This window comes from Bufo bufo, chromosome 3 (assembly GCF_905171765.1).
Source record: "Bufo bufo chromosome 3, aBufBuf1.1, whole genome shotgun sequence".
Taxonomy (NCBI): Eukaryota; Metazoa; Chordata; class Amphibia; order Anura; family Bufonidae; genus Bufo; species Bufo bufo.
In genome coordinates, this window is record NC_053391.1 from 371,944,830 (window position 1) to 371,971,774 (window position 26,945).

At 41.5% G+C, this 26,945-nt stretch overlaps 1 protein-coding gene across 3 annotated transcripts in view; it reads right to left on the reverse strand.

Moving 5' to 3' along the window:
- LOC120995434 (CYFIP-related Rac1 interactor A-like) overlaps positions 1-26,945 on the reverse strand; it is a 49,958-nt gene that overhangs the window by 16,861 nt on the left and 6,152 nt on the right. For 2 of the 3 annotated variants that reach the window (XM_040424651.1, XM_040424650.1), the window contains exons 3-4: positions 2,634-2,755; positions 445-550 (exon numbers count right to left, since the gene is read on the reverse strand). In XM_040424651.1, coding sequence (XP_040280585.1) covers positions 445-550; positions 2,634-2,755 — 228 coding nt within the window. Of the gene's footprint in view, positions 1-444; positions 551-2,633; positions 2,756-10,050; positions 10,131-26,945 lie in introns of all 3 variants that reach the window. The other variant, XM_040424649.1, reaches the window with a different exon arrangement.

A 26,945-nucleotide genomic window follows, 5' to 3' on the forward strand; every position in this document is an offset into this window, starting at 1 on the left:
TTCCCTGTTCCCCCCTTCCCTCCTATGCTCGGTGTGGTGTTTCCCTCCCACACCGAAGCGTGACATATTTTTATTGTTCCAGCACATCTAAAATAGAAAACAAGCAACTTTACAGTCAATAATCTTTAAACAATATCTGTCAATTTTATGCATACAGCTCCTATACAGAACTATGTGTCTCCACGGTAACACATTACAAACAAACCCTGTGTAGTCTGATCCTACAGCTACACTCCCTTTCCCATACTTCTTGATACATACATCCTGCAGGGTTCCTAGAATCAGGGAAACGATGGAAAGATGTATGACTGTAATCTGTAGCCATGGAGACATAAAGGTCTACATAGAAGCTGTAGACACAAAATGGAAAGATATTTTTTATGAAGACTATTTGCAAATTTGTCTTTTTGGGGGTTTGAATAAATAGTTCAATTACCAACATACCAAGTCGTAGAGAAAATTCATAGAAGCGCTTTAGTTTAGCTACAAGAGGACAGACGGCTCTCCATGCTTCCTCCTGTAGGTGGACATCTGATGGGTTCTGGATGGCCTAGCACAGGAAGATTACAAGAGTGAGGTCTTCATACTTTATCCTTCTAATTGCAATACCATATATACTAATGAATCAGGCTAAGTTTATGAAGCATAAACTTGATCCTGGGACTAGAATGCATTGTTAACTCAACCTTATGGCTCATATATGCAGTGGGGGCCATGCAGGGATGGTATTCCGGTCGTTTTAGATTGGCTGATGCACTGGGAAATGACTGTGAATGAACCTGATTCCTGATCATTGAGCCATAATAGAGCTGCATTTACTTGCATAAATGAACCCCTCTGTATACAGATGAATGACCGCGACTGTGGTTGTTCATTCCCATACATATTGATTGTTTGTGGGAAGCACGTCCCAGTTTACACAGGACAAATTGCTGCAGAAGCAATGATTTTATTTGCCACATGAAAGATGCAATCACCCCACAAAAGAACGTTTGCTTGTTCTCCGTGTGCTTGGAGGCATCTTTACACTGGCCAGTTATTGAGAGCAGCCATCCATACGAATGTTTGGCCCCAATAATTGTCCTTAGGGGTGTGCGATCTGTGCAGTTTAAGAGTAGCTAGCGCTGGAACTACACAGCTTGTCCATTGTGTAGTGGACAGAGTTGATCACTGCAGTGCTGCTGCTTCCATTCACTTCATAACAGCATTACAGTATTATCTAGCCACTGGCTGTAATGCACTGGTATTTCCTTACACTATGTTGGTATTAGTTGAGCACCATACAGTGGTATTGTGAGGCACTGCTTCTAGGTAGTATTTTTATTTATTTTTTGCTGCACTGTACTCTGGTAATCCATCATCAGAAAAATCTATTTTAGTGTTGAATCTATTTTTATTGAATAGAAAAAGAACACAACAATCATACATAGCAACCAAGACATTGTATGAAAAGTATATCTCCAATTCCATTTCCAAGACCATGTAAAACATAAAATAAAGTGCACAGATGGATTCAGAGACCACCATATTTCTCTGGGACGCAACCATGAAGACCAGAGAAAACAAATGCCATCAAATAAATGCTAAAGGAGAGGTTCAGCAATATTAGATACATACAGTACGATATGAAGAACCTTGACTACTGAAAGGGAAGGCAAAAGGAACTTAGGACACAATCCTGAGATACTCAGTGATGGCGTTTTGAACAAAGGGCTACTAATATGTAACTCTTAAGTGAAACAGATTAAATCGTTAACCTAGGAGAGACAGGGGAGAAAAATCTATTTTAAACTGAATGTCTGGTGGGGAAGCCCCCATTGTGCATCAGCCTATCAATCTAGTAGAAGCGGCTGGGAGAGGAAATTGACAGAGTTGTAGTGCACCGAGCAGCTTGGGCCCAGTGCACTTAACAGCTAATTAGCATATGTAATATGCTAATGTAATTTATTTATTTTTTCTGGATTGCAGCATTAGATTAAGCACATAAAAGTATCTGATTATAATATGGAGAAGCCGCCCTGTCAGACATTCTGTCCAGTTTAAAATTGATTTTGCTGATGACAGATTCCCTTTAAGCGACAGTGTTATTTGGCAAAGGAATGAATTTGATTTCTTAGGCATCGTACTATATGGCGCTTATGATTAGGTTCTGTATGGTATGGTTATTTGCGCACTGTATGACAGTATACCATTTAAGAGGGTGGTGCTAACATAGGGTACCGCTCAGGCCAGAACCCAATGTCAGGTCTGCTTTGGTGCATGATCATAGAACTGGATTACAAATGTCAACTCTTTTCTTTTGCACTAGTTTAATAAATAAGCTGTACTATAATTTTTATTAGGTAGGTAAAATGTGTCAGGTTTTGAACAAATTGTATTCTGATGTATTCAAAGCCTTTGCTTTATCTTTCAAAGTGCAAGGAAGGAGCTGACAACCCTTCTAGTCCTATTTGTAATTATGCACCAAATAAACTGTAATTAGCAGCAAGCACCATCATTTAGTAATTCCTGACATGCCATGTACAAAGCACAAGGGTATTCTTGATAAAACATAACAACTGCCACCATAGCGCTACTTCCAGCCATGCACCTATGCAGAAGAGTGATAGTCATAAGGGGGCTCGAACGCTCACCTGTCGTATTTCCTGCCCAGCTCCCCGGTATGATTGAAGTTCAGCCAAGATACCCTGGGCCTCTTCCAGGACAGAGTTGACTTGATTCCACACTACAGTCTCTGCCTCCGTAGGCTGAGCATCTGCAGGCACCAAACATAGTAAGACATTGCATACTGTTATCAGTACAGAAACTGTAGAAAAGTAAATGTTGAAGGGTTTATGGCCATCGGAAGGGCCCTATTACACCGTCCAGTGCTCGGGCAGGATGAGTGGCGATGGACAATACATCCATTGGCGCTTGTTAGCACCAGCCTATTACACAGGCCGATGCAAAGTGAATATGGGAGGCATGATTGCTACCACAGTTATTACAGTTATTCCTCCCTCATTAAGTTAGCACACCCCTAATTACACACCCTGATGACAGATGCAAATCCGCCAACAAACAAGTAATGTCTCGTTTATCAGTGGCACCATTTTATGGGCTAATTATAGGGAACGCTTTCTCCAGATAATTGGCCCAAAAATTTCACAGGGCCCTATGGGTTTAGGTATAGACAGCACAAAGGTGAATATTTAACATAGGAAAATCACAATAGAAAAATCTATATATACTATATTATCATTCTGAACAGTTTCTATAGACATTGAAACTACTCTTCATGTGATTGCAGGAGACCAAGTTAAAGGGGTTATCCAATAGTAGAAATACCCCCACAATGTCCGGGCCTCTCCTATAGAAGATACTTACCCAGTCCCCGTTACCCGCGTCCCTCGCTGCATGGCCGCCACTGCATATCCCTGTTGCGTGGATCAAAACATCTGGCATCAGGGGGAAAAGCAGTCAATAGCAGGCCCCGATGGTGACCGGCCTTTCTAGTGTCACCCACGAAGCTAGGCAGGCTGATCACCATCGGCTGCTCCCGCCGTCACCGGATGTTTTGATCCGTGCGATGGGGAAATGCAGCGGTGGCTGTGCAGCAATCTGGAAGGATGTGAGTGTTGGGAACTGGCATAACAAGAAAAAGTTCCAGCACGGAGTAGATCATACATTATTACTGCATCTTTTTTCCAGTATTCACATGACAGGTAAAACATAGTGAGCTTCACCTCCCTCCACCTCCCATCAGATCAACATGTTTCGAACCTCCTGGTTCTTAATCATGATCACTCTGTTTGTCCCATATGTGCAGCTCTTATGAGCCTCCGTCTCCAATTAAACAACGGGGTTGATGACAAACAAAGAAACGCACTTTCTAAAATGGGCAAACTACACCCAACATACACGTGACATCAACCCTGGAAACAATGAAAAACTATAAAAAGCTATGGTGGAACACATGTGCACACCTAGTATGGTATACTAAACATGAAGCTCAATCCAGAACATCTCCGATCAAATTCCCGGGATAATCGGACTGATTCCATGTTGATTCAAAAACTGCATAGTGTGCACAAGGTCCTCATTTCCATCACACTAAATACCAATACAATTAAAAACAGGGGGGGCGGAGAGAGGGGCAAAGAATCCCTTACAATAATTCCTGCCCAGAATAACAGAACAACAGTGAATTTACTCGAGTTGCGCACGCAGAAACTGCAGTACGGACGTTGCTTTTACACAGGAATCTCAAATGGTTTGGAAAAGCCTCAAAAGGAAGAGGCTACACTGATTGGATGCTCTACAGAGCTCTCAATATAGCGTGCAATAAATGCAGAAAAGATCTGCTATTTAAAACTAACACTGCCAAACCTGATATTAGTAATGACAACTGTACTAATAACAACAAAAGTCTAAATAAAAACAAAAATACCCCAAGAGGATAAAATAGACAAACCAACTCTAGTCCTCACATACAGTCGGCAGTTTCCTGAAATCCAGCGGGTGGTTCGGAAATGCCTTCCGATACTCTATGATGTTGAGGTACTGTATAATCAGAGGCGTAACTAGAGTTCTATGGGCCCCGGGGCAAACTTTGAATTGCCCCCCCACCGGGCCCGACCCCCCACCAGTCATACACAGGGGACTGGCATGGCATCAAATCCTTCATAGAGGCCCGGCCTCGGGGGCAAAATCATGAAATATATACAGAGCGGGCAAAAAATTTAATATATACACAGGAGACAAATATAATATATACAGAGGGGGCAAAATGTATATATATACCCTCTGCGACTGCGATCGTTACGCCCTTGCCTTTATATAAATCCATTTTGCCCCCTCTGTATATATTACATTTGTCCCCTGTGTATATATAAAAATTTTTGCCCGCTCTGTATATATTTCATTTTTTTTCACTTTGCCTCTATATATGTCATGATTTTGTTCCCCAGGCTGGGCCCCTATGAAGGATTTGCTGCCATGCCAGTCCCCTGTGTATTACCACTGTGCCACGCTGCCAGGTGCCCCTCTGTGAGTTATGAAGCCAGCGGTGTGTGCACATTTACACACCTTCTCTGAGGAGACTGCTCCACTCCCGTCATCCAGCGTGCGCCGCGGGCCCAAGTGATCCAGTGAGATCACAGCAAGAAAGCAGCGCCGGATTGGTGCAGGCGGTGCCGGGGGTGGGGTGGGATGTAATTAACTGTGAGAGCGCAGTGCTGTGCTTCCGGTCAGGCACGACCTGACTGGCCATTATTAAAGTAAGATTAAAAAATTTTAAATCACTTGCGTGTGGGGCTGCGGAGACCGCGATCATTAGGACTTGCAAGGGGAGCCCTATGGGCCCCCTGGCTTAGTGGCCCGGTCGCAACTGCGACCCCTATAGTTACGCCACTGTGTATAATACTGTATAATAATAAAATGGATGTCGAATTGTTGCGAGGAGGACTAAAACTTTGGCCAATTCTTTATCTCCATCATTGTTCAAACGTATTACGATAAAAAATGAAAATACTTGGTTGGGATTTAAGGGTTTCACCAAATGCGGGGGTCATCCTTGCAAGACTTGCAAATATGCAGTTCAAACCACTGAATTTGATAATTCTCTACATACTAATACGTTTCTCATACGCAATTATATTAATTGTAATACAACGGGTGTAATTTACGCCATTAAATGCATTCCATGTGATTTAATGTACGTAGGGAGCACGAGTAGACAATTTAAAACGAGATTGTGTGAACACCTTAATTATATAGAAAATCCCGCGGGCAACAGGCATATCTAGTGCAGCCAACCATTTCATCCACAAACACAATCGTAATACTGATGGCCTACGTACCTTTGCGTTTGAGAGAGTTACGACGGAGATATTCTGGATTGAGCTTCATGTTTAGTATACCATACCAGGTGTGCACATGTGTTCCACCATAGCTTTTTAGAGTTTTTAATTGATTTCAGGGTTGATGTCACGTGTATGTTGGGTGTAGTTTACCCATTTTAGAAAGTGCGTTTTTTGTTTGTCCTCGCCCCCGTTGTTTCATTGGAGGAGGCTCATAAGAGCCGCACATATGGGACAAACAGAGTGATCATGATTAAGAACCAGGAGGTTCGAAACATGTTGATCTGATGGGAGGTGGAGGGAGGTGAAGCTCACTATGTTTTACCTGTCATGTGAATACTGGAAAAAAGATGCAGTAACGTATGATCTACTCCGTGCTGGAACTTTTTCTTGTTATGCCTATGTGAAGAGCTGGACTTGGCTCCATCCGTGCACAGAAGAACTGGATGAGCTGGACTAATACATTTATTGTTTGGACTGTTGGGAACTGGGTAAGAATCGTATACAGGAGGGACCCAGGCATTGTGGGGGAGTAGTTCTACTATTACATAACCCCTTTAAGAAGACCCCTTAAGTGCCAAAGTAGATCCTAAATTCTATTACGGTATGGAGCACTGGGAAGCTATGGTGTATCTGTAAGGCTAGGTTCACACCATGCTCTGTGATTATATTCGCAGCACCATTTGAAGAAGTCTACTGAGCCTGTGTCCCAGACAAGTTGGATATGTCTGCCACTGACTTTTAATACAAAACATAATAAAGTATGCTATGTGGTGTACATATTTCTGTGTAGACCAGACAAACATGCCAATGAAATACTCTTTTGGCATATATTTGGCTAATGGAGTCCATAGGCATGTTACTGATTTAAATATGGGAGGTGTCACTGGCATAAATGCCCAATGTGCATCACAGACTTGGTGTGAACCTAACCTAAATGTCTATAATGCTGCTTATTGAAAAGGTTACCACTTTTGTTATTTTAGTTGCAAATTCTCCATTAAATTATATAAAATCTTATAATGTGCAGACTTGACACTTTATGCCACCTTAGCCACTTAAAAAAAAAAAAAAAAAATATATATATATATATATATATATATATATATATATATCTGGCAGGCATGGGGAGAACCTGTGACAAGGACCTCTGTGGCCTGACATATTTAACAATATGTGCGCCAGCAAGGGAGTTCGCAGCATTGATTTATTGTGTCATGTGCGCTAGTTTTCTTTTCTGCCCACTGATTGAATATTGCCGATTGGCACACATTATTGGTCTGGCATCAGACTGTGTAAGAGGAATCAAAAAAGGAAGGAGCTGCAAAGCTATTTAAGAGCCTTCACAGCTTTTTCCTGTACAGCGGCATTCCCCTCCACCCACTATACAAGGAACTTTGAAAGGGTTTTTTGAGACTTTACTACTGATGACCTATCCTCTGGATAGGTCATCAGTACCTGATCGTTGGGGTTCCGACACTCGGGACCACCATCAATCACCTGTTTGAGAAGGCACAGGAGCTCGCAGTAGCACTGCAGCCTTCTCTCAGCACACCAAGCACAGTACTGTACATTGTACAATGGCTGTGCTTGGTATCACAGCTCAGCCCCGTTCACTTCAGTGGATCTAAGCTGTGCCTAGGCCAGGGATGGGCAAACTGCAGCTCTGCAGCTGTTGTAAAGCTACAAATCCCATCATGCCCTGCTGTAGGCTGATAGCTGTAGGCTGACCGGGCATACTGGGAGTGGTAGGTTTTACAACAGCTGGAGAGCCACAGTTTGCCCATCCCTGGCCTAGGCCATGTGACAGATGAATGTGACGTCACATGGCCTAGGGAAACCTGCGAGAAGGCAGAGGTACTACTGTGAGCACCAGGTCCTTCTTAAACAGCTGATCGGCGGTGGTCCCAGGTGTCAGATCATCAGTATAACAGCCTTGGAAAACAGCCTCATTCACTTGAATTAAGTGACAGGCAGAAGGCAACTCAAACCATCCATTTTTGGGATCAGCAGTGTCACAGGGACTGGACTTCCCCACTAATCATGATATTATTGCATATTCTAACAATAATAAACACTATAATCTTCTAAGATGGGAATACTCATTTCATTTATAAAGCTGGCCATAGACCTAACAATTATTAAGGGGTTCTCTAGGCTACAGATGTTAATGACCTATCCTCCCTATAGGTCATCAAAATCAGATAGGTGGGAATCCGACAGCAGGTACCCCCAATGATCAGCTTTTTCAGGCTGCTGTGTTGCTGGAAGCTATATTATGTACAGACCTGGAGGCAGACAGCTGCATACACTGTGTAGTGGCCATGCCGGGGTACTGCACCTCAGCTCCCATCAAAGTGAATAGGAGCTGAGTTTTAGTGAATTGGCGCCCTAAATGATCTTGGTGTGCTATAAATGAGGTTTTTAATGGTTATCTGAGGAATGTCGTGCCATGCTGAATGCACTTGGGCATGCAAATTATCCAGATTTGCTGCTGGCAGGTCCTTTTGCAATTGCAGATTAATGATGTCTATTCTTAGATGTGCTCAATGGGAGACAAGTCCAGAGATGCTGCATGCCATGGCAGCACGTTTAGGCCACAAAGGCTGCTCACAGTAGTACCAGCAACATGTGGCTTGGCATTGTCCTGTTAAAAAACGGCTCCTAATACACTTTGGAGAAATGGTCATGTCACTGGTTCCATAACCAAATCAATGAAACAGAGAACTGTTAGTGTACCTTAAATGAAGACTAGAGGGGCCCAATAACTATATAGTATGCCACCCACACTATAATCCCGGGAGTAGGAACGTGGTGATGTTCCCTTGTGAGGATATCTTCATGGCATTGCCCACATATCTCTTGCTATCATTGCATCCAAGACAAAAGCAGAACTCATCACTTAACAGAATAGACCGCCATTCCAGCCCCCATTGCCATCTTATTCTGAAACATGATAGCCTTTGAGAATGGTGGTGTGAGGTTAATTGAACACGTATAGATGGACATTTGCCTCGTAGCCCAAAGTTGTGCAAACACCTTCTGATGATTTGCTGCCCTAGACTTCTCTTGCAGTACAGAATGACTCACTACATGCCATTCTGCTAATCAGATCATCTGTCCGTGCAGAAGTTCACCTCTGCTGTCATTCCAGTTCTCCCAACCAACGGGACACACAATTTTTTATTATTTTAGCACCATCATGCATGCCATGAGACCAATATGTGTTTCAGGCTGAAGAATAAAATAGATGAAGAAATTTTAACAGTGCCAGACTTCCACCTTTGTTTTTCTACTACAACCTCAACTTGATGCCCAGCAAGTAGCCCATACACTTTTTAGAAAAGTCCCATTTTATGTGTATAAGCTTGCAAGAAATAGGTAAGATATATCGATCCCTGACCTGTTATTATTATAGGTACAGTATGCAAAGAGGCCATAATTCTGCAGTTACAGGAAATTCTTATTTTTTGCATTTTACTTTCAAGTTTTTTTTTTATGAACCTCATTTTCTGATTATCTGCGAAAGTATTATGAACTGAGCTTTAATCTCAAGAAAAAAAGTAGTAGTGATGTTAAAAATGAGAATGTACAGGAGTGCCATGTGTGACTGACACTACTTTAGGTCTTTGTTACCCATGTTATCTTGTAACATGGGACAGTGTGGAAATGATGAAACCTTAGGGAACTTGTCACCAAAAACTCACAGTTAAAGCAAGCACAATGCCTTGTAGGGCTAGCTCAACTGAATTAGCAGTTAAGTACACCAAAGATGCATCTATGCCATACTGTGCACCCATGCTCCTTGTGCTTTCTCTGCCAGCCCCTGCCTCTCCTTCTTGATTGACAGGGCCAAGCTCCTATATGTCCTTGTTGTCTAGCCCTGTCAATTAAGAAGAAAATGGAGGAACTAGCAAAGGAAGCAGGAGGATCAAGAATGCACAGATGGATGAAAAGTAGCACCATTTTTTCCAAGAATGAAGCAACAGATCACAAAGTGAAAGCTATCATTGCATTCAGTTGAGCTAGTCCTACAATGCATTGTGACTGCTTTAACAGTGCATTTTCTGGTGACAGATTCCCTTTAAGAAATTAATCATATTCATCACAATATAAAATGCAGTGCTTCTTGATGACATTAAATAAAAACCAACATAAAAATAAAATGAACACAAAATAAATAAAACATGGAAAAATAAAATGATCTCACGTTCAAAGTCAAGGAAAAAAGTGGGACACTGTTCTAGGTCGTTATAAGACAAGACTTTTAGAAGGTTCCCCATCTGATACCTGGAAAAAAAAAGACAAAAAGGAGGGTATGATGGAGGGTAACAAAGTGATAAGCAGGGGAATGAGTGTCCTTAAGGGTATGTCCACACAGGATGGATATGCTGCAGATTTGATATTGTGGGTTGGCATACTGTAATCTACAGTCTAATACAGTACGAGCAAAGAAGATGAGATTTTAATTGAAAAAATCTGCAGCGCTAATTGTGGTGCGCATTATGAAACTGCAGCATGTCAACTCTTCTGTGGATTTCCAACCTTGCAATGCAAAGGTTAAAATCCATGGTAAATCTGAAGAAAATTCTGCATCAAAATCTGCATGTAATTTATGTGAATTTTGATGCAGATTCTTCAAGGATTCACTGCACCAAAATACGTCCCGCATGGACATACCTTAAATGAGTTTCCCAGGATATGGAAATTGGGGCTATTTGTTTCAGCATGAGTAGTGCTTATTGGGGTTGTCCAGGGAATTTAAATTTTTAGGACAATTATCAGCGCAAATAAAAGAAGCCTGCTCAGGCAATCACTAGTTGCAGCAGTGACTTGTCTCAGTGAGTGATTGGCTTAGCAGTCATCTCCACCATGTCAAGACTGAAACAGAAAGCAGAAACCAGCGGTGATATGGTAAGCATAGGACAGTCGGTGAGGATGAGTATGACTTCTTTCATATTTTTATTCTGCTCTGTGGCCTTTACACATAATTTTTACCCGCTGGACAAATGCTTTACGATTGTAATCTAGAATGCATAAAGCAAATGCCCCAACTGTCCAAACCCAAAGAACACTACAGCTACAAAGATTTTACATAATATTTATTATGTTTAATAAGTATCTAAGTATAATTATCTTTGAGCAGCCTTCTTACCTATTAGATATCTTATCTGTTAATATATATTTATTAAAGGAGTTTTCCAGGTGTGTTTTTTTTTTTTACTGATGACCTATCTTCTGGATTAGTATCTGATGGGTGGGGGTCTGACACCCTGGACCCAATCCAATCAGCTATTTGAGAAGGCAACGGTGCTCGTTCATCGGTCACATGGCTTGGGCTGGGCTACAATACCAAGCACAGCCGCTATACAATGTAAGGCGCTGTGCTTGGCAAGCAGAGAGAAGTCGTGGTGCTACTGTGAGCGTCCATGCCTTCTGAAACAGCTGATCGGTGGGGGTCTCGGGTGTCCGATTCCCACTGATCAGAAACTGATGACACTTGGAAAACCCCTCTAATTATATTTCTACAACTGAGCACATTAAAGAGGTCTTCTGGTTTTAATAACTAAAATGTATGGCCTTCGACGAGGTGAAATTAGTTATCACTGAAGTCACTGAAGTAACTTCGGCATTCGATTTTTAAACTTGAAAACCATTTTAAATCAGGAATCGGAAGTCGGCTTCGGTACTGGCTGTTACCTCGGTACTGAAGCCGACTTCGAATCCAAGCTTTAAAAATCGTTTTCAAGTTCTAAAATCGAAGTCTGAAGTTATTAATAGACAGGGACGGACTGGGAATTTATGGCCCCGGAAAAAATACTAAAAGTGGCCACATTTTGTAGTCAAGTCCAAATTGATGGAAGGCAGGGCCAACTCAAGTAGGCAGGGCCAGTAATACCATATTGCAGCACATTATACCACCCCAACAGAGCCAAATACCACAGTCCATCACAAAATACTGCCCCCAGAAGCACAAAATACATCCCCAAAAACTCCCACTGACGGCTGTGAGGAGGGCTCAGGTGTTCCCCTGGGCATCAGCCCACTGGAAAATTTCCCAGTAAGGTCTATGGCCAATCCGCCACTGTTCACCGAAGTCCTGCGAGACTTCGGTGATAACGAATTTCCTTAGCCAGAGCCCATACATTTGAATGCTGTACGGAGACGACTCTCTGTACAGCATTCAGCGAAGTTTTGAGCGAATCGACTTTGGATCTTGGATCTGAAGCTCGATTTGCTCAACACTATTGCATAAAGAGGTTAACTGCCTGATATAAAATATGATTGGATGCAGAATTATGAATACATTTACTGTATATTAGAAAATTGTACGATTTCCTTTTATATAAAGAAAAAAAGAATTGAATACCCCTTTAAGTTTTTTCTTTAACTTTTAATGTAATAATATTAGTATGAAATTACATAACAGTACCACAAAGCTATCTCCTGTCTTGAGGGAAGGGTCTAACTGGCCCATCTTATTGCATAGTGACAGAGCCCACAGATCCAGTGAAAGACCATAACATATACACTCACCTAAAGAATTATTAGGAACACCATACTAATATGGTGTTGGACCCCCTTTTGCCTTCAGAACTGCCTTAATTCTACGTGGCATTGATTCAACAAGGTGCTGATAGCATTCTTTAGAGATGTTGGCCCATATTGATAGGATAGCATCTTGCAGTTGATGGAGATTTGAGGGATGCACATCCAGGGCACGAAGCTCCCGTTCCACCACATCCCAAAGATGCTCTATTGGGTTGAGATCTGGTGACTGTGGGGCCATTTTAGTACAGTGAACTCATTGTCATGTTCAAGAAACCAATTTGAAATGATTCGAGCTTTGTGACATGGTGCATTATCCTGCTGGAAGTAGCCATCAGAGGATGGGTACATGTTCTCATTCTGTTTACGCCAAATTCGGACTCTACCATTTGAATGTCTCAACAGAAATCAAGACTCATCAGACCAGGCAACATTTTTTCAGTCTTCAACAGTCCAATTTTGGTGAGCTCGTGCAAATTGTAGCCTCTTTTTCCTATTTGTAGTGGAGATGAGTGGTACCCAGTGGGGTCTTCTGCTGTTGTAGCCCATCCGCCTCAAGGTTGTGCGTGTTGTGGCTTCACAAATGCTTTGCTGCATACCTCGGTTGTAACGAGTGGTTATTTCAGTCAACGTTGCTCTTCTATCAGCTTGAATCAGTCGGCCCATTCTCCTCTGACCTCTAGCATCCACAAGGCATTTTTGCCCACAGGACTGCTGCATACTGGATGTTTTTTCCTTTTCACACCATTCTTTGTAAACCCTAGAAATGGTTGTGCGTGAAAATCCCAGTAACTGAGCAGATTGTGAAATACTCAGACCGGCCCGTCTGGCACCAACAACCATGCCACGCTTAAAATTGCTTAAATCACCTTTCTTTCCCATTCTGACATTCAGTTTGGAGTTCAGGAGATTGTCTTGACCAGGACCACCCCCCTAAATGCATTGAAGCAACTGCCATGTGATTGGTTGACTAGATTATTGCATTAATGAGAAATAGAACAGGTGTTCCTAATAATTCTTTAGGTGAGTGTAGAGTTAATAATTTGCCTGTTCTGGTATACAGTATATGGAGGTTTGTCCATCAGAATTACTTTTTCTGGTGGGCCCGAGTCCAGTCCGAGACTACTTGAGGGTCTGCTAAAATGTATCAGTGTAGGTGCTTGACAGCCCCTCAGAATTTTCTATTTTTCTGCATTAATTTGACCTAAAACGACATCATATTTTTACACAAGTCCTAAAAGTAGATAAAAATCGCAAAATCAGAGAAATGCGTAAAAGATATTAGACTTGATCATTTATTTGTTGAGGAAAATGATCTAATATCACACGTCTGTGAGTGGCAAAAGTATTGAACATTTAGGATTAGCAGATAATTTGAAGGTGATATTAGAGTCAGGTGTTTTCAGTCAATGGGAGGACAATCAGATGTGAGTGGGAGACCTGCTTAATTAAAAAAAAAAACAGGGATCTATCAAAGTCTGATCTGAAGTGTATGATTTATGAGGACCTCAGAAGAAGAGTGATTGATGCCTATTAGGCTGGAAAATGTTACAAAACTATCTCCAAAGAGTTTGGACTCTTCCAAACCACAGTCAGACAGACTGTGTACAACTGTAGGAGATTCTGTATATTATGATCTGTATACTGTATATTAGGGTTGTTTAGCTTAAAGGGAACCTGTCAACTTTATGCTGACCTCACTGAGGGCATCATAAATTAGTGTCAGAAATGCTGATTTCAGCGGTGTGTCACTCATGAGCTAAAAGTCAGTGGTTGCCGAGAACCAGCATCATAATCATTGCAGCCCAGGCCTTGAAAAGAGTCAAATCTACTTGAGAAGAGTCATGGTTATTCATACTCTCCTGCTCTCTCACCTATCTGCTGATGATTGGCAGTTCTCCCCTAGAGAAAGGGAGAAAACTAGGTAGAAGATCAATCATCAGCAGGGAGAGCAGGAATTCATGAATAACCAGGACTCTTCTCAGGCCGTGACTCTTTTCCAGGCCCAGGCTGCATTGATTGCGATATTGGTTCTCGACAACCACTTATTTTTAACTTATAAATGACAGACCGCTGAAATCAACTCACCTGTCTCTACTTTATTCTGCCGTTAGTTGATGACTGGTTCCCTTTAAAGAAGATTACGGAATTAACTATAAATACATGTAGCAAGCCATCAACTACAAGAGATACTAATTTTTCAAAAGTTGTCAGCCTCTGGTTATAAGCAAGAGTGTTCCCATTGCCTGGCAGCAAATAGAGATCTTCAAAATGTACTAAGAAACAAAGTTAATTAGAAAATTGCATGCATATATTACTTTTTATACAGAGATTAAAGGGCATCTGTCAGCAGATTTATTACATGTGCTCTTGGGAGCTAAAAACATCTATGTTGATTCCATGTTCATACATTCTCATATTGCTGAGAAAAAGTTTTAATATATGCAAATTAGTCTCTAGGAGCAACGGGGCAGGCTCGGACTGGCCCATCGGGGAGCCAGGGAAATCCTCGGTGGGCCCCCAAACCAGCAAGTGAGATTCCTTGCTTTGAAGCTGTCTGCGATAAGCTCCGCCCCTGTACACAGTCGGATGCCTGCGATTCATCCTAAATGAGTAGGAGGGCTCCATACTAGTGCGGATTCATGGGAACTGACAAGTTTTTGTGTAATCAGCACTCCTGGTCAGTAAGACTGTTTCCACATGATCTGATTTTCATAAAATTGCAGCAAAAAACACAGCATTTTGCAGCGATTCTATGTAAATTAGATCATGTAGAAACAGCCTTACTCTGACCAGGAGTGCTGATTGGACTAAAACCTGCCAGTCAATAGCACGGACAGCCTCTCCTCCAATGAGGCAGCTTTGCTAGAAGGACTGCTGCCTGTGTGATGTCTGGAGCCCAGCCCTGCTGCTGAGAGGGGAAGAAGCCTGGCTCAGGACATGGGGACACAACTAGCAACACAGAGGGCCATGAGGTGAGGAAGGAATCTACATATATTGTAATTGGTCTAAAAGAGGGCCTGCATGTATGACAGTGTGTGTATGTAAGAGTGCATGCATGACAGTGTGTGTATGTAAGAGTGCCTGCATGTATGACAGTGTGTGTATGTAAGAGTGCATGCATGTATTACAGTGTGTGTGTGTGTGTAAGAGTGCCTGCATGTATGAAAGTGTGTGTATGTAAGAGTGCATGCATGTATGACAGTATGTGTATGTAAGAGTGCATGCATGTATTACAGTGTGTGTATGTAAGAGTGCCTGCATGTATGAAAGTGTGTGTATGTAAGAGTGCATGCATGTATGACAGTGTGTGTATGTAAGAGTGCCTGCATGTATGAAAGTGTGTATGTAAGAGTGCATGCATGTATTACAGTGTGTGTATGTAAGAGTGCCTGCATGTATGAAAGTGTGTATGTAAGAGTGCATGCATGTATTACAGTGTGTGTGTGTGTGTGTGTATGTAAGAGTGCCTGCATGTATTACAGTGTATGTATGTAAGAGTGCCTGCATGTATGAAAGTGTGTGTATGTAAGAGTGCATGCATGTATTACAGTGTGTGTGTATGTAAGAGTGCCTGCATGTATGACAGTGTGTGTATGTAAGAGTGCCTGCATGTATGACAGTCACAGTGTGTGTATGAAAGGGTGCCTGCATGTATGAAAGTGTGTGTATGTAAGAGTGCCTGCATGTATGAAAGTGTGTGTATGTAAGAGTGCATGCATGTATTACAGTGTGTGTGTATGTAAGAGTGCCTGCATGTATTACAGTGTGCGTATGTAAGAGTGCCTGCATGTATGAAAGTGTGTGTATGTAAGAGTGCATGCATGTATTACAGTGTGTGTGTATGTAAGAGTGCCTGCATGTATGACAGTGTGTGTATGTAAGAGGGCCGGCATGTATGACAGTCACAGTGTGTGTATGAAAGGGTGCCTGCATGTATGAAAGTGTGTGTATGAAAGAGTGCCAGCATGTTTAGACGTATGTTTGTAAAAGAGTGACGGCATGTGTAGAAGTGTGCGTGTAAAAGAACGTCGGCATGTGTAGAAGTGTGCCTGTAAAAGAGTGGCAGCATATGTAGAAGTATGCGTGTAAAAGCGTGCTGGCATGTGTATAAGTCTGCATGTAACAGAGTTCTGTTACTGTATCTATGTACGCAGCTTGGTTCTGTTACTGTATCTATGTACGCAGCTTGGTTCTGTTACTGTATCTATGCACGCAGCTTGGTTCTGTTACTGTATCTATCCACAAAGCTTGGTTCTGTTACTGTATCTATGTACGCAGCTTGGTTCTGTTACTGTATCTATGCACAGAGCTTGGTTCTGTTATCGTATCTATGCACAGAGCTTGGTTCTGTTACTGTATCTATGCACAGAGCTTGGTTCTGTTACTGTATCTATACACACAGCTTGGTTCTGTTACTGTATCTATGCACAGAGCTTTGTTCTGTTACTGTATCTATACACACAGCTTGGTTCTGTTACTGTATCTATGTACGCAGCTTGGTTCTGTTACTGTATCTATGTACGCAGCTTGGTTCTGTTACTGTATCTATCCACAAAGCTTGGTTCTGTTACTGTATCTATACACACAGCTTGGTTCTGTTACTGTATCTATGTACGCAGCTTGGTTCTGTTACTGTATCTATGTACGCAGCTTGGTTCTGTTACTGTATCTATACACACAGCTTGGTTCTGTTACTGTATCTATGCACAAAGCTTGGTTCTGTTACTGTATCTATGCACAGAGCTTGGTTCTGTTACTGTATCTATGCACAGAGCTTGGTTCTGTTATCGTATCTATGCACAGAGCTTGGTTCTGTTACTATATCTATGCACAAAGCTTGGTTCTGTTATCGTATCTATACACAAAGCTTGGTTCTGTTACTGTATCTATGCACAAAGCTTGGTTCTGTTATCGTATCTATACACAGAGCTTGGTTCTGTTACTGTATCTATGCACAGAGCTTGGTTCTGTTACTGTATCTATGCACAGAGCTTGGTTCTGTTACTGTATCTATGCACAGAGCTTGGTTCTGTTATCGTATCTATGCACAGAGCTTGGTTCTGTTACTATATCTATGCACAAAGCTTGGTTCTGTTATCGTATCTATACACAAAGCTTGGTTCTGTTACTGTATCTATGCACAAAGCTTGGTTCTGTTATCGTATCTATACACAGAGCTTGGTTCTGTTACTGTATCTATGCACAGAGCTTGGTTCTGTTATCGTATCTATGCACAGAGCTTGGTTCTGTTACTGTATCTATGCACAGAGCTTGGTTCTGTTACTGTATCTATGCACAGAGCTTGGTTCTGTTATCGTATCTATACACAAAGCTTGATTCTGTTACTGTATCTATGCACAGAGCTTGGTTCTGTTACTGTATCTATGCACAGAGCTTGGTTCTGTTATCGTATCTATGCACAGAGCTTGGTTCTGTTACTGTATCTATGCACAGAGCTTGGTTCTGTTACTATATCTATGCACAAAGCTTGGTTCTGTTATCGTATCTATACACAAAGCTTGGTTCTGTTACTGTATCTATGCACAAAGCTTGGTTCTGTTATCGTATCTATACACAGAGCTTGGTTCTGTTATCGTATCTATGCACAGAGCTTGGTTCTATTACTGTATCTATGCACAAAGCTTGGTTCTGTTACCGTCTCTATGCACAGAGCTTGGTTCTGTTACTATATCTATGCACAAAGCTTGGTTCTGTTACTGTATCTATGCACAAAGCTTGGTTCTGTTATCGTATCTATACACAGAGCTTGGTTCTGTTACCGTCTCTATGGACAAAGCTCTGTTCTGTTACGGTCTCTTTGCACAGAGCTTGGTTCTGTTACCGTCGCTATGCATACAGCTGGGTTCTTTTATCGTATCTATGCCCAGAGCTTGGTTCTATTACTGTATCTATGCACAGAGCTTGGTTCTGTTATCGTATCTATGCACAAAGCTTGGTTCTGTTATCGTATCTATACACAAAGCTTGGTTCTGTTACTGTATCTATGCACACAGCTTGGTTCTGTTATCGTATCTATGCACAGAGCTTGGTTCTGTTACTGTATCTATACACACAGCTTGGTTCTGTTACTGTATCTATGCACAAAGCTTGGTTCTGTTATCGTATCTATACACAAAGCTTGGTTCTGTTACTGTATCTATGCACACAGCTTGGTTCTGTTACTGTATCTATACACACAGCTTGGTTCTGTTACTGTATCTATGCACAAAGCTTGGTTCTGTTATCGTATCTATACACAGAGCTTGGTTCTGTTACCGTCTCTATGCACAGAGCTTGGTTCTGTTATCGTATCTATGCACAGAGCTTGGTTCTGTTATCGTATCTATACACAGAGCTTGGTTCTGTTACCGTCTCTATGCACAGAGCTTGGTTCTGTTATCGTATCTATACACAGAGCTTGGTTCTGTTACTGTATCTATGCACAAAGCTTGGTTCTGTTACCGTCTCTATGCACAGAGCTTGGTTCTGTTACTGTATCTATGCACAGAGCTTGGTTCTGTTACTGTATCTGTTCACACAGCTTGGTTCTGTTACTGTATCTATGCACAGAGCTTTGTTCTGTTACCTTATCTAAGTACAGAGCTTGGAATTGTAATGGTATCTAAGTACTGAGCTTAAAGGGGGTGCCTAAGTTCAAATTTTTGAGGCCAAACTACAGGGATGCTGTTAAAAAAAATATATATATTTTTTTTTATCATCCTGATCACTATTTGATCCAGCACCAATACTCTGTTCTCTCTGCCAGTGGTCATGCACGCTATTACACTACAGCTTCCTATATAAAGGATTATTTTCAAGGATGTTGATGCAAATTGAAAAACCCCCTTAAGTGTCAATATTTGCATAAAAAACTATAGGGTGGGCCCCTAGAGTCACTTCTACTGGTGGGCCCTTGGCACCCCAGTCTGACACTGAACGGGGCAATGCTGTTACACCTAGAGGCTCACTCCCTCTGCAACTGCTGCGCCTTCTGCACTTTAATTGACATGTGCAGGCAGTGAAAACATCATCACACCTGGTCTATTTCAATCAAAGTACAGAGAGCCTCTAGGTGTAATGACAACGCCATTGTTGCTCCTAGAGGCTCATTTGCATCTATTAAAAAATCATTTTTCTCAGCAATGCGGGCACATATGAACATCGGACCAACACAGATGTCTTCAGCTGTCAGGTGCACATGCAACAGGTCAGCCAGTATTATAGGTACAAATCTGCTGACAGCTGCACATTAAAGGCTATGCATACCTTTGGGGCAATTTTTTTTTTATCATTGCATTCTACTCATTTTGGGCTCATATTTTTATATTAGCTCATATATTTTTTCAGTTGGTCTTTGGTAAAAATTTGATAAAGAATATAGCTATAATGAGTGTTTATCAGCTGTTATTAAAGTATAGATAAGGGCTACAGACCAAGTCCTACAAAATGCTCTAAGACAGATTCGCTGGGAATCTGCAGATGCATTAAGAATAGTAAAGCTGTAGAGAAAAAAAACTGTTTTTTAAATAAAGACCATTCAAATGTTTAAATAAAGACCAATTGAAAAAACGATTCTTCGCTCAAAATTGGTAGAATGCAATAATACAGAGTGCCCCCAAAGGTGTCTATAACCTGCAAGACTGGACAATTCTTTTAAGATATGTTTTCGTATGTATGGCCAGCCTTAGCCATGTGTGAGAAAGCCAGGAATTGAAAACATGGGACATAGGGATTGCTTAATGTAATGTCATCCGAATGCAATTTTCTTTTTTGCATTTTAGCATGTTTACAAGGATAATCTTGTACAGAAAATCAACCATTCTGTTAAACAAGAGTTATACAAAAGTGACAAGAAGCACTTTGTCGAGCAAAGATAAGAACAATAGATTATGAGTATAATATATTGTGCAAGAATTCAATCTAACAATGTATACCAGGAATATAAACATTTACTTTCCAGTTTACCAGTAATTCACTCTTTCCTGCAGCGGCCACAGCTCTGTGCCCAGACACTGAGTGATGTAGCGCAGGAAATCCCAGCATGATTTAAAACATTAGTCAGCAGCTAAAATGCAGCCAATCTGTACACAATCTATGGGTTTATTCATACGGTGCAGTCAATTTAGGAAGAACTGCAGTAAAAGCTGCCTTCAAAGTGTGAATAATGCATATACAGGTGAAACTCGAAAAATTTGAATATTGTGCAAAAGTCCATTTATTTCAGTAATGCTAATTAAAAAAAATTGCATTAATGCAGCTTAAAATTAGAATTTTGGGAAAAGGTTCAATATTCTAGGCTCAAAGGGTCACACTCTAGTCAGCTAATTAATCCATACCCCCTCAGCAAAAGGTACCTGAGATTGTGACTTTGGGGTTTCATAAGCTGCAAGCCATAATCATCCAAATTATAACAAATAAAGGCTTGAAATATCTCGCTTTGCATGTAATGAGTCTCTCATATGTTAGTTTCTCCTTTTAAGTTGCATTACTGAAATAAATGAACTTTGCATGATATTCAAATTTTTCGAGTTTCACCTGTATGTGATAGACTTATCAGACTCTTGCTATAACCTCCAATTCCCAAGTCAGCCAATTTTTTTTATTCATGTTGTCAGCCTATGCTAATGGTGGTTTTCTACTTCTTCTCTGTTTTGGGGAGAAAGACTGAATGTTGTCATCTTCCTTGACTGCTAACTGCATCCTAAAATAGCACTTTATTTCACTACTGCTTAATACCTCTTTAAAGCTGATGCAAGACTATTAGCTACTTCTCCTTCTTATAAAGTAGACTATCAATAATGATGATCTTAGCAACTCGGGAAAGAGTTACAGCTTTTAGAGTAAACAATTAAGACAAGTTTAGTGTAAAAGAATTTCCTTCCATTGGCAGATGAAAATCTGGTAAATTTCCAGACTGCAAATCATGTTTTTAAGGCAGAGCAGTAACTATACATATTGCACTCTACATGGTGAAAAATAGAAGCACTGCTAAGAAATAACGTAATATGCAGAGGAGCTTATTCATACAAATGGATTCAGTATATTTCAACATTGATAACATATTGCCAGGGTCAATGTTTTTGATTGGTGAGGGTCCAAAGTAAGGACCCCCCTCACAAATTATAAGAACAAGTTTTTTTGTTTTTTTATTTGGCATGTGATGGTCCCTTTGGAGTATTACCAGACCCAGTACCATGCCGTGTCTGGTATTGCAGCTTAGCACCCTCATTCTAGTGATCAGCAGTTATTGTAGAGATATGATATCAATGTTTAAAAGAACTCAGATGACTATGTTGTTGCAACTTTGGACCTGCCAGCAGGATGATGATTCTCATTGCTAAAGATAAATCAAATAATGCTTTTGGATCATCTCATTCTTGGACACTATGTCAAGATGAACAATTCTGCTCTATAGTTCTAATTTAAATGGGTATTCCCTTCTTAGTCAGGCAGAGATCATAATACCCATTGTATCTGGCAGCCTGAGGTGGTCGGGGTTACGGGTTATGGAAAAAGCATAGTAGAGGGAGCTATGCTGCTTCTAAAGCTCCAAAGTTACTGAAACGGTGTAGCTTGCTGTGTTGCACTGTCTCTATAATTCCCTTTCACTGCTGTGGGAATTAAGGAAACCGGATAGAGCAGCCTACTCAGCTATTTACATAACCCCAACCACCTCTGGCTGCCACATATGATGGGTATTCCAACCTCAGCCATGAATAAGATGGGAATAGACCTTTAGGCTAGTTTCACACTAGCACTAGCTATACGGCAGGCTGTTCCAGTAGGGAACAGCCTGCCGGATCGCTCTGCATTCCGGCATTGCCGGAAGCTTTTAAGTCTGCATCTGGTCCCATTAATTATAATGGGGACCAGCGGAGATCCCGCCGTATTCCAGCAAATATGTTGAAAATGGGCCACAAGAAAACCATTGTATGCGGAACAGCCTGCCGGATCTCCGGAGTGAAAAACTGTAGCAGGTTGTGCAGATACATATTTCAGCTACTTAGTTGGTTCTCCTCTTGAGACTCTGTAGTACAGACGACGAACAAAAGAAACATTGTAATATATGTTATCAGAGAAAACGTATTCTTTCTCTACTTAGACTAGTTTCAGACAGGTGATATTTTCATCCAGCTGCTGTTGGGGTTTAGAACAAACAGCCCTCAGTCTGAGTGAATAAGTGAATAGTGAATAGGTATCTTCACATGAGTGATTGACAAATTAGTGGGTCTGATAAAAAAAAAAATGGACCACACATGGACTCTATTTGTGTGTAGTCTGTTTTAGAACTTGTCCATATCTCTGACCAGAACACTGCCAAGTTTCCAATTGTCCATCTGAAAGAGGAGTTAGGCTTCTCTTCTGCTCCCACCCATGTCAGAGCGGGCGAAGCTGAGCAGATTAATATATATATTTTTTTTGGGGGGGAACATTCCGTAAAACCTGTAATTTATACATTTATATCTATGCTTTTTCCACTTCCCGTGAACAGCTATCTGTACAGGAGCGAGGGCTCTATGTATGTACACACACACACTGCTATCTACTGATAACACCTTCTCCTGTACTGAAAGCTTTCCCACAAAAATATATATCAATCATCTTCTCCTGCACTACAGCACGTTACTTTCAGATTGCATTGCATTTTGTGGTGACTGGTCCTCTTCAAATTTGTCTTTAGTGAAGGTGAGTTAGGCTACTTTCACACTAGCGGCAGGACGGATCCAAAAGGCTGTTCACCCTGTCGGATCCGTCCTGACGCTATTTCGCCGTGATGCCGGACCGCCGCTCCGTCCCCATTGACTATAATGGGGACGGGGGCGGAGCTCCGGCGCAGCACGGCAGTGCACCGCGAAAGGCCACCGGACTAAAAGTACTGCATGTCCGACTTTTTAGTCCGGCGGCCTTTCGCAGTGCACTGCCGTGCTGCGCCGGAGCTCCGCCCCCGTCCCCATTATAGTCAATGGGGACGGAGCAGTGGCACGGTTAGTGTGAAAGTACCCGTAGCATCTTATCAATGGATCAGGTTGCATCTGCAGCAAATTGAAGTCTATGGAGGAGGGGGGAAGGCAGGAGAAGAAGGAAAGGACTACTGGAGATAGGCAGAGGCAGAGAGACACATAGACCAGGCTGCTGACTAGTTCATTTTTTACTGTGTAATTTCTTTGCTGGATTCACGTGCAAACTGCTTAGTTCTGCTTTGTAATGTCCTCCATTACCACTGATGCTTATGAGAATGTGCTATAGAGAGCTAGAATCTCCTGTCTTATGTGTAGTCTATGGGCAGCCATCATAGCAGCTAGTCCCCATTCACTAACTCAGGGTAACGTGAGAATTAGATAAAAGTGAGAAAACTGCTAAAAATGCAGGATACAAGTCATATGATGGCCATATGTAGTGTTTTTCCAGCTTTTTCTAAAAAGTCACCTGAAACAACAGTTACACTTGCAGTCCATGTAATCTGTATAAATCTGTATGTAGCTAGTGGTGGTTGCAGGAAAAATACAAATTACAGTATAATTTACCCTGAATGACTATGTGAAGGGAAGCAGCAGGAGCAACTCCGTGCTCAGCTGTCTCCCACCATTGGCTTCCTATCAGTAGCATGGTCTTCCTCTATGGTAGTTACATTCTGTATCTAATTTATTGATGCATAGTTATAATTTTTAAGGACAAATTTCAATGCACACTGCGGATGTAGCTCTTCAAGCTAACTATTTGGGCTAAACACCCACTGAATGCCTAGTTGTAAATGTACCTCTTAAAGTCAAGAAAAACGCTTGTAAGGCGTACAGGAATATATAGCTGCAAAATGAAGCTAATCGCATCTATTAGATTGTGTGTGGTCACTTCTGTCTGCATCAACATGCTGGAGTGGAGCCCAAAGTAACCCGGCTGTTAAACCACATGGATTAAATAGCTGACACTCATCCAATTTATTGCTACACATTTACCTACTGGAAGCCCCTTTCATTTATATTATTTCAATTTGTTATTTTGATTTTCAAAGCACCGAATGCATTTCCTCATTTTTCATTAATCCACACAAACAGCCTGAATGTGTAATCCTGTTTACGGACGGTTAGCAGCCCTGATCCTATGATTGGATTACAAGGGTGAAACCTTTAACTTTTTCATATTCTCATTGCTCACTTTAGGAAGAATTTTGCAATCAATGAAATGAGCTCCTCTGTTTTCGTGGTCACTGCTATTAAGGAAGTGAGCTGCAATCTCACGTTTAGTCTTGACAATTTAACAATTTAACAAGTGTATTGTACAGTCTGTGAGAATTAAGACCATTGTAAATCTGACTACGCAACGTAAGTAGTGTAGTGTGATATTGTTATTACCTCAAAGGTCTACCAACTGGATGTTCTACTAAAAGTTTTGCCTAGATGCCCATATATATTCAGTTCTGCCAAACATGTATATTACTGTATTTCTTCAGAACCTTGTGGATCTAAGCAGCCACCACATTTGTTACCACTTATTTGTTACCACTTATCCGTGAAATTCGACCTGACTCTAAACTAGTGTTGCGATAACTCTTTTGAAGCCACCCTAACTCTATCTTTTGAAGCCACCCTAAGCTTGATGCATCCTGCTCCATACGGTTTAAAGGATAGCACATATAGGGTTGGCACTGTAGATGTAAGGTAATGAATAGACAGGGGCCCTACTGAAAGGAGCTGACCTTGAACTACACAGAACTGTTAACATGTCTGATTATTTGTACTTCCTCTTGACGAGCAGCATCACAGTTGTCTGGTAGGTACGTATCTCATCCACTATTGAAAAACAATGCATATTTTGGTGAACTGAGGCTGCATTCACATCTACATTGGAGGCTCTGTTCGGGGCTTCCATCACAGAGTTAGTCAAAAATAGGGGAGAGAAAAGTCCTGCATGCATCATTGCTTTAAAAACGTTCTCCCGAACAGAAACCCAACGGATCCTATTATAGTCAATGGGATCTGTTAGGCTCCTGAATTAAGTGCCAAATCCAGCACTTCCGTTATTTTTATTCTTCTGCTCTTATAATGGAGCAGAGAAACGGAAATAGATAGTGTGGATGTGAAAGCAGCCTAAGACATGTTTATTGTAGCATCAGATAATATAGATGCCAGATCTTATATTTATGTCATGATAAGAACCCTCAAAGCCTCTGATCACCCACTATATTACATTCTGATGATTTTTTTTTTCTAAGTCACTTTCAGATTTTCCTATTAAAAACAGACATTGGAAAAGGGCCTCGAAGTGTAGGCACCCATCTAGGGCACAATGCAAGGAGGTGAAAAAAGCAGTGCAGTATTGAAAAGATATCTCCCAACTTTTGAAAATCCTAGGAGAGACAAGTAGTGCCCCCAAAAAGTAGTTACGCCACGTTAGTGTATTCACATAGTAGTGATGCTTCCTTAGTGCACTCACAGTAGTTTTGACCCCTTAGTGCTTCTGCTTAGTAGTTATGCCCCATAAGGCTCCATTCACACGTCCACAACGTGTTTTGCGGATCCACGGAGCTGCGGATCCACAAAACACGGAAAACATTGTGCTGCCCCATAGGAATGAATGGGTCCGCAATTCCGTTCCGCAAAATGCGGAACGAAATTGTGGACGTGTGAATGGAGCCTTAGTGCTCCACACAGTAGTAATGCCCCCTTACTGCCTAACAGTAAGAATACCCCCACAATTATGCTCCCTTAGTGTCCCCATACAGTAGAATGCTCCCTTGCTGCCCCTTAACAGTAGAGTACTTCATTAGTGTCCCCACACAGTAGAATGCCTTTATTGCTCACTTACAGTAGTGCTGCCCCCTCAGTGCCCCCCTTACAATAGTGTTGCCACTTTAGTCAGGTGCATAACGATCTGATGCCCTCAGCATTAATTGATGCTAGAAGCATCTGGTACTTATGCGCTTGGCTGGCAGAAGAAAGTGCCTTCCTGAATTCAACTGTATTGCCATCCTCAGGACGGGGATAGAGTTGAATGCTGCAGCACTGTGTATTTAGTTCTGCTGGGGCAGTACTTTGTGCTGCACTACAGTATGGCTGGCCCTACCTACTTATGTTGGCCCTGCGTTATGTCAATTGGGATCCAACTACAACATGGGGCCACTTTTTTTTTTTTTTTTCCAGGGCCACTTTAAGTTCCCAGTCCACTAAGCAGTGCAGGAGACTGTACAAGCCCAGTTGCTGGTACTCTTGCCCTGGATCTATTGTACAAGATTTGGGAAGAATGGTTGGGTTAGTTAAAGAAAATGACTCTGCATTTTGCTAAGGGGGTCTGTCACCAGGCTATGCAGCCATTAGTTACAGCGGCAAAAAACTAGTGACAGATTCCTTTTCAGTGCATCACTTCACAGGTACACAGGCTTTAGAACAATAAAAGTATAGCCATTATATACTATGCCAAAATATATATTAGGTGCCAAAAGTAGTCATTTACAGTATTTCTTGCTTTATAAAAAAAAAAACAACTACCGGTACTTACTTGAAAAAACTACTACTACTGGTTCTGTTGTTGCTAATCTGTGCTGCTTGGGGCAAACTC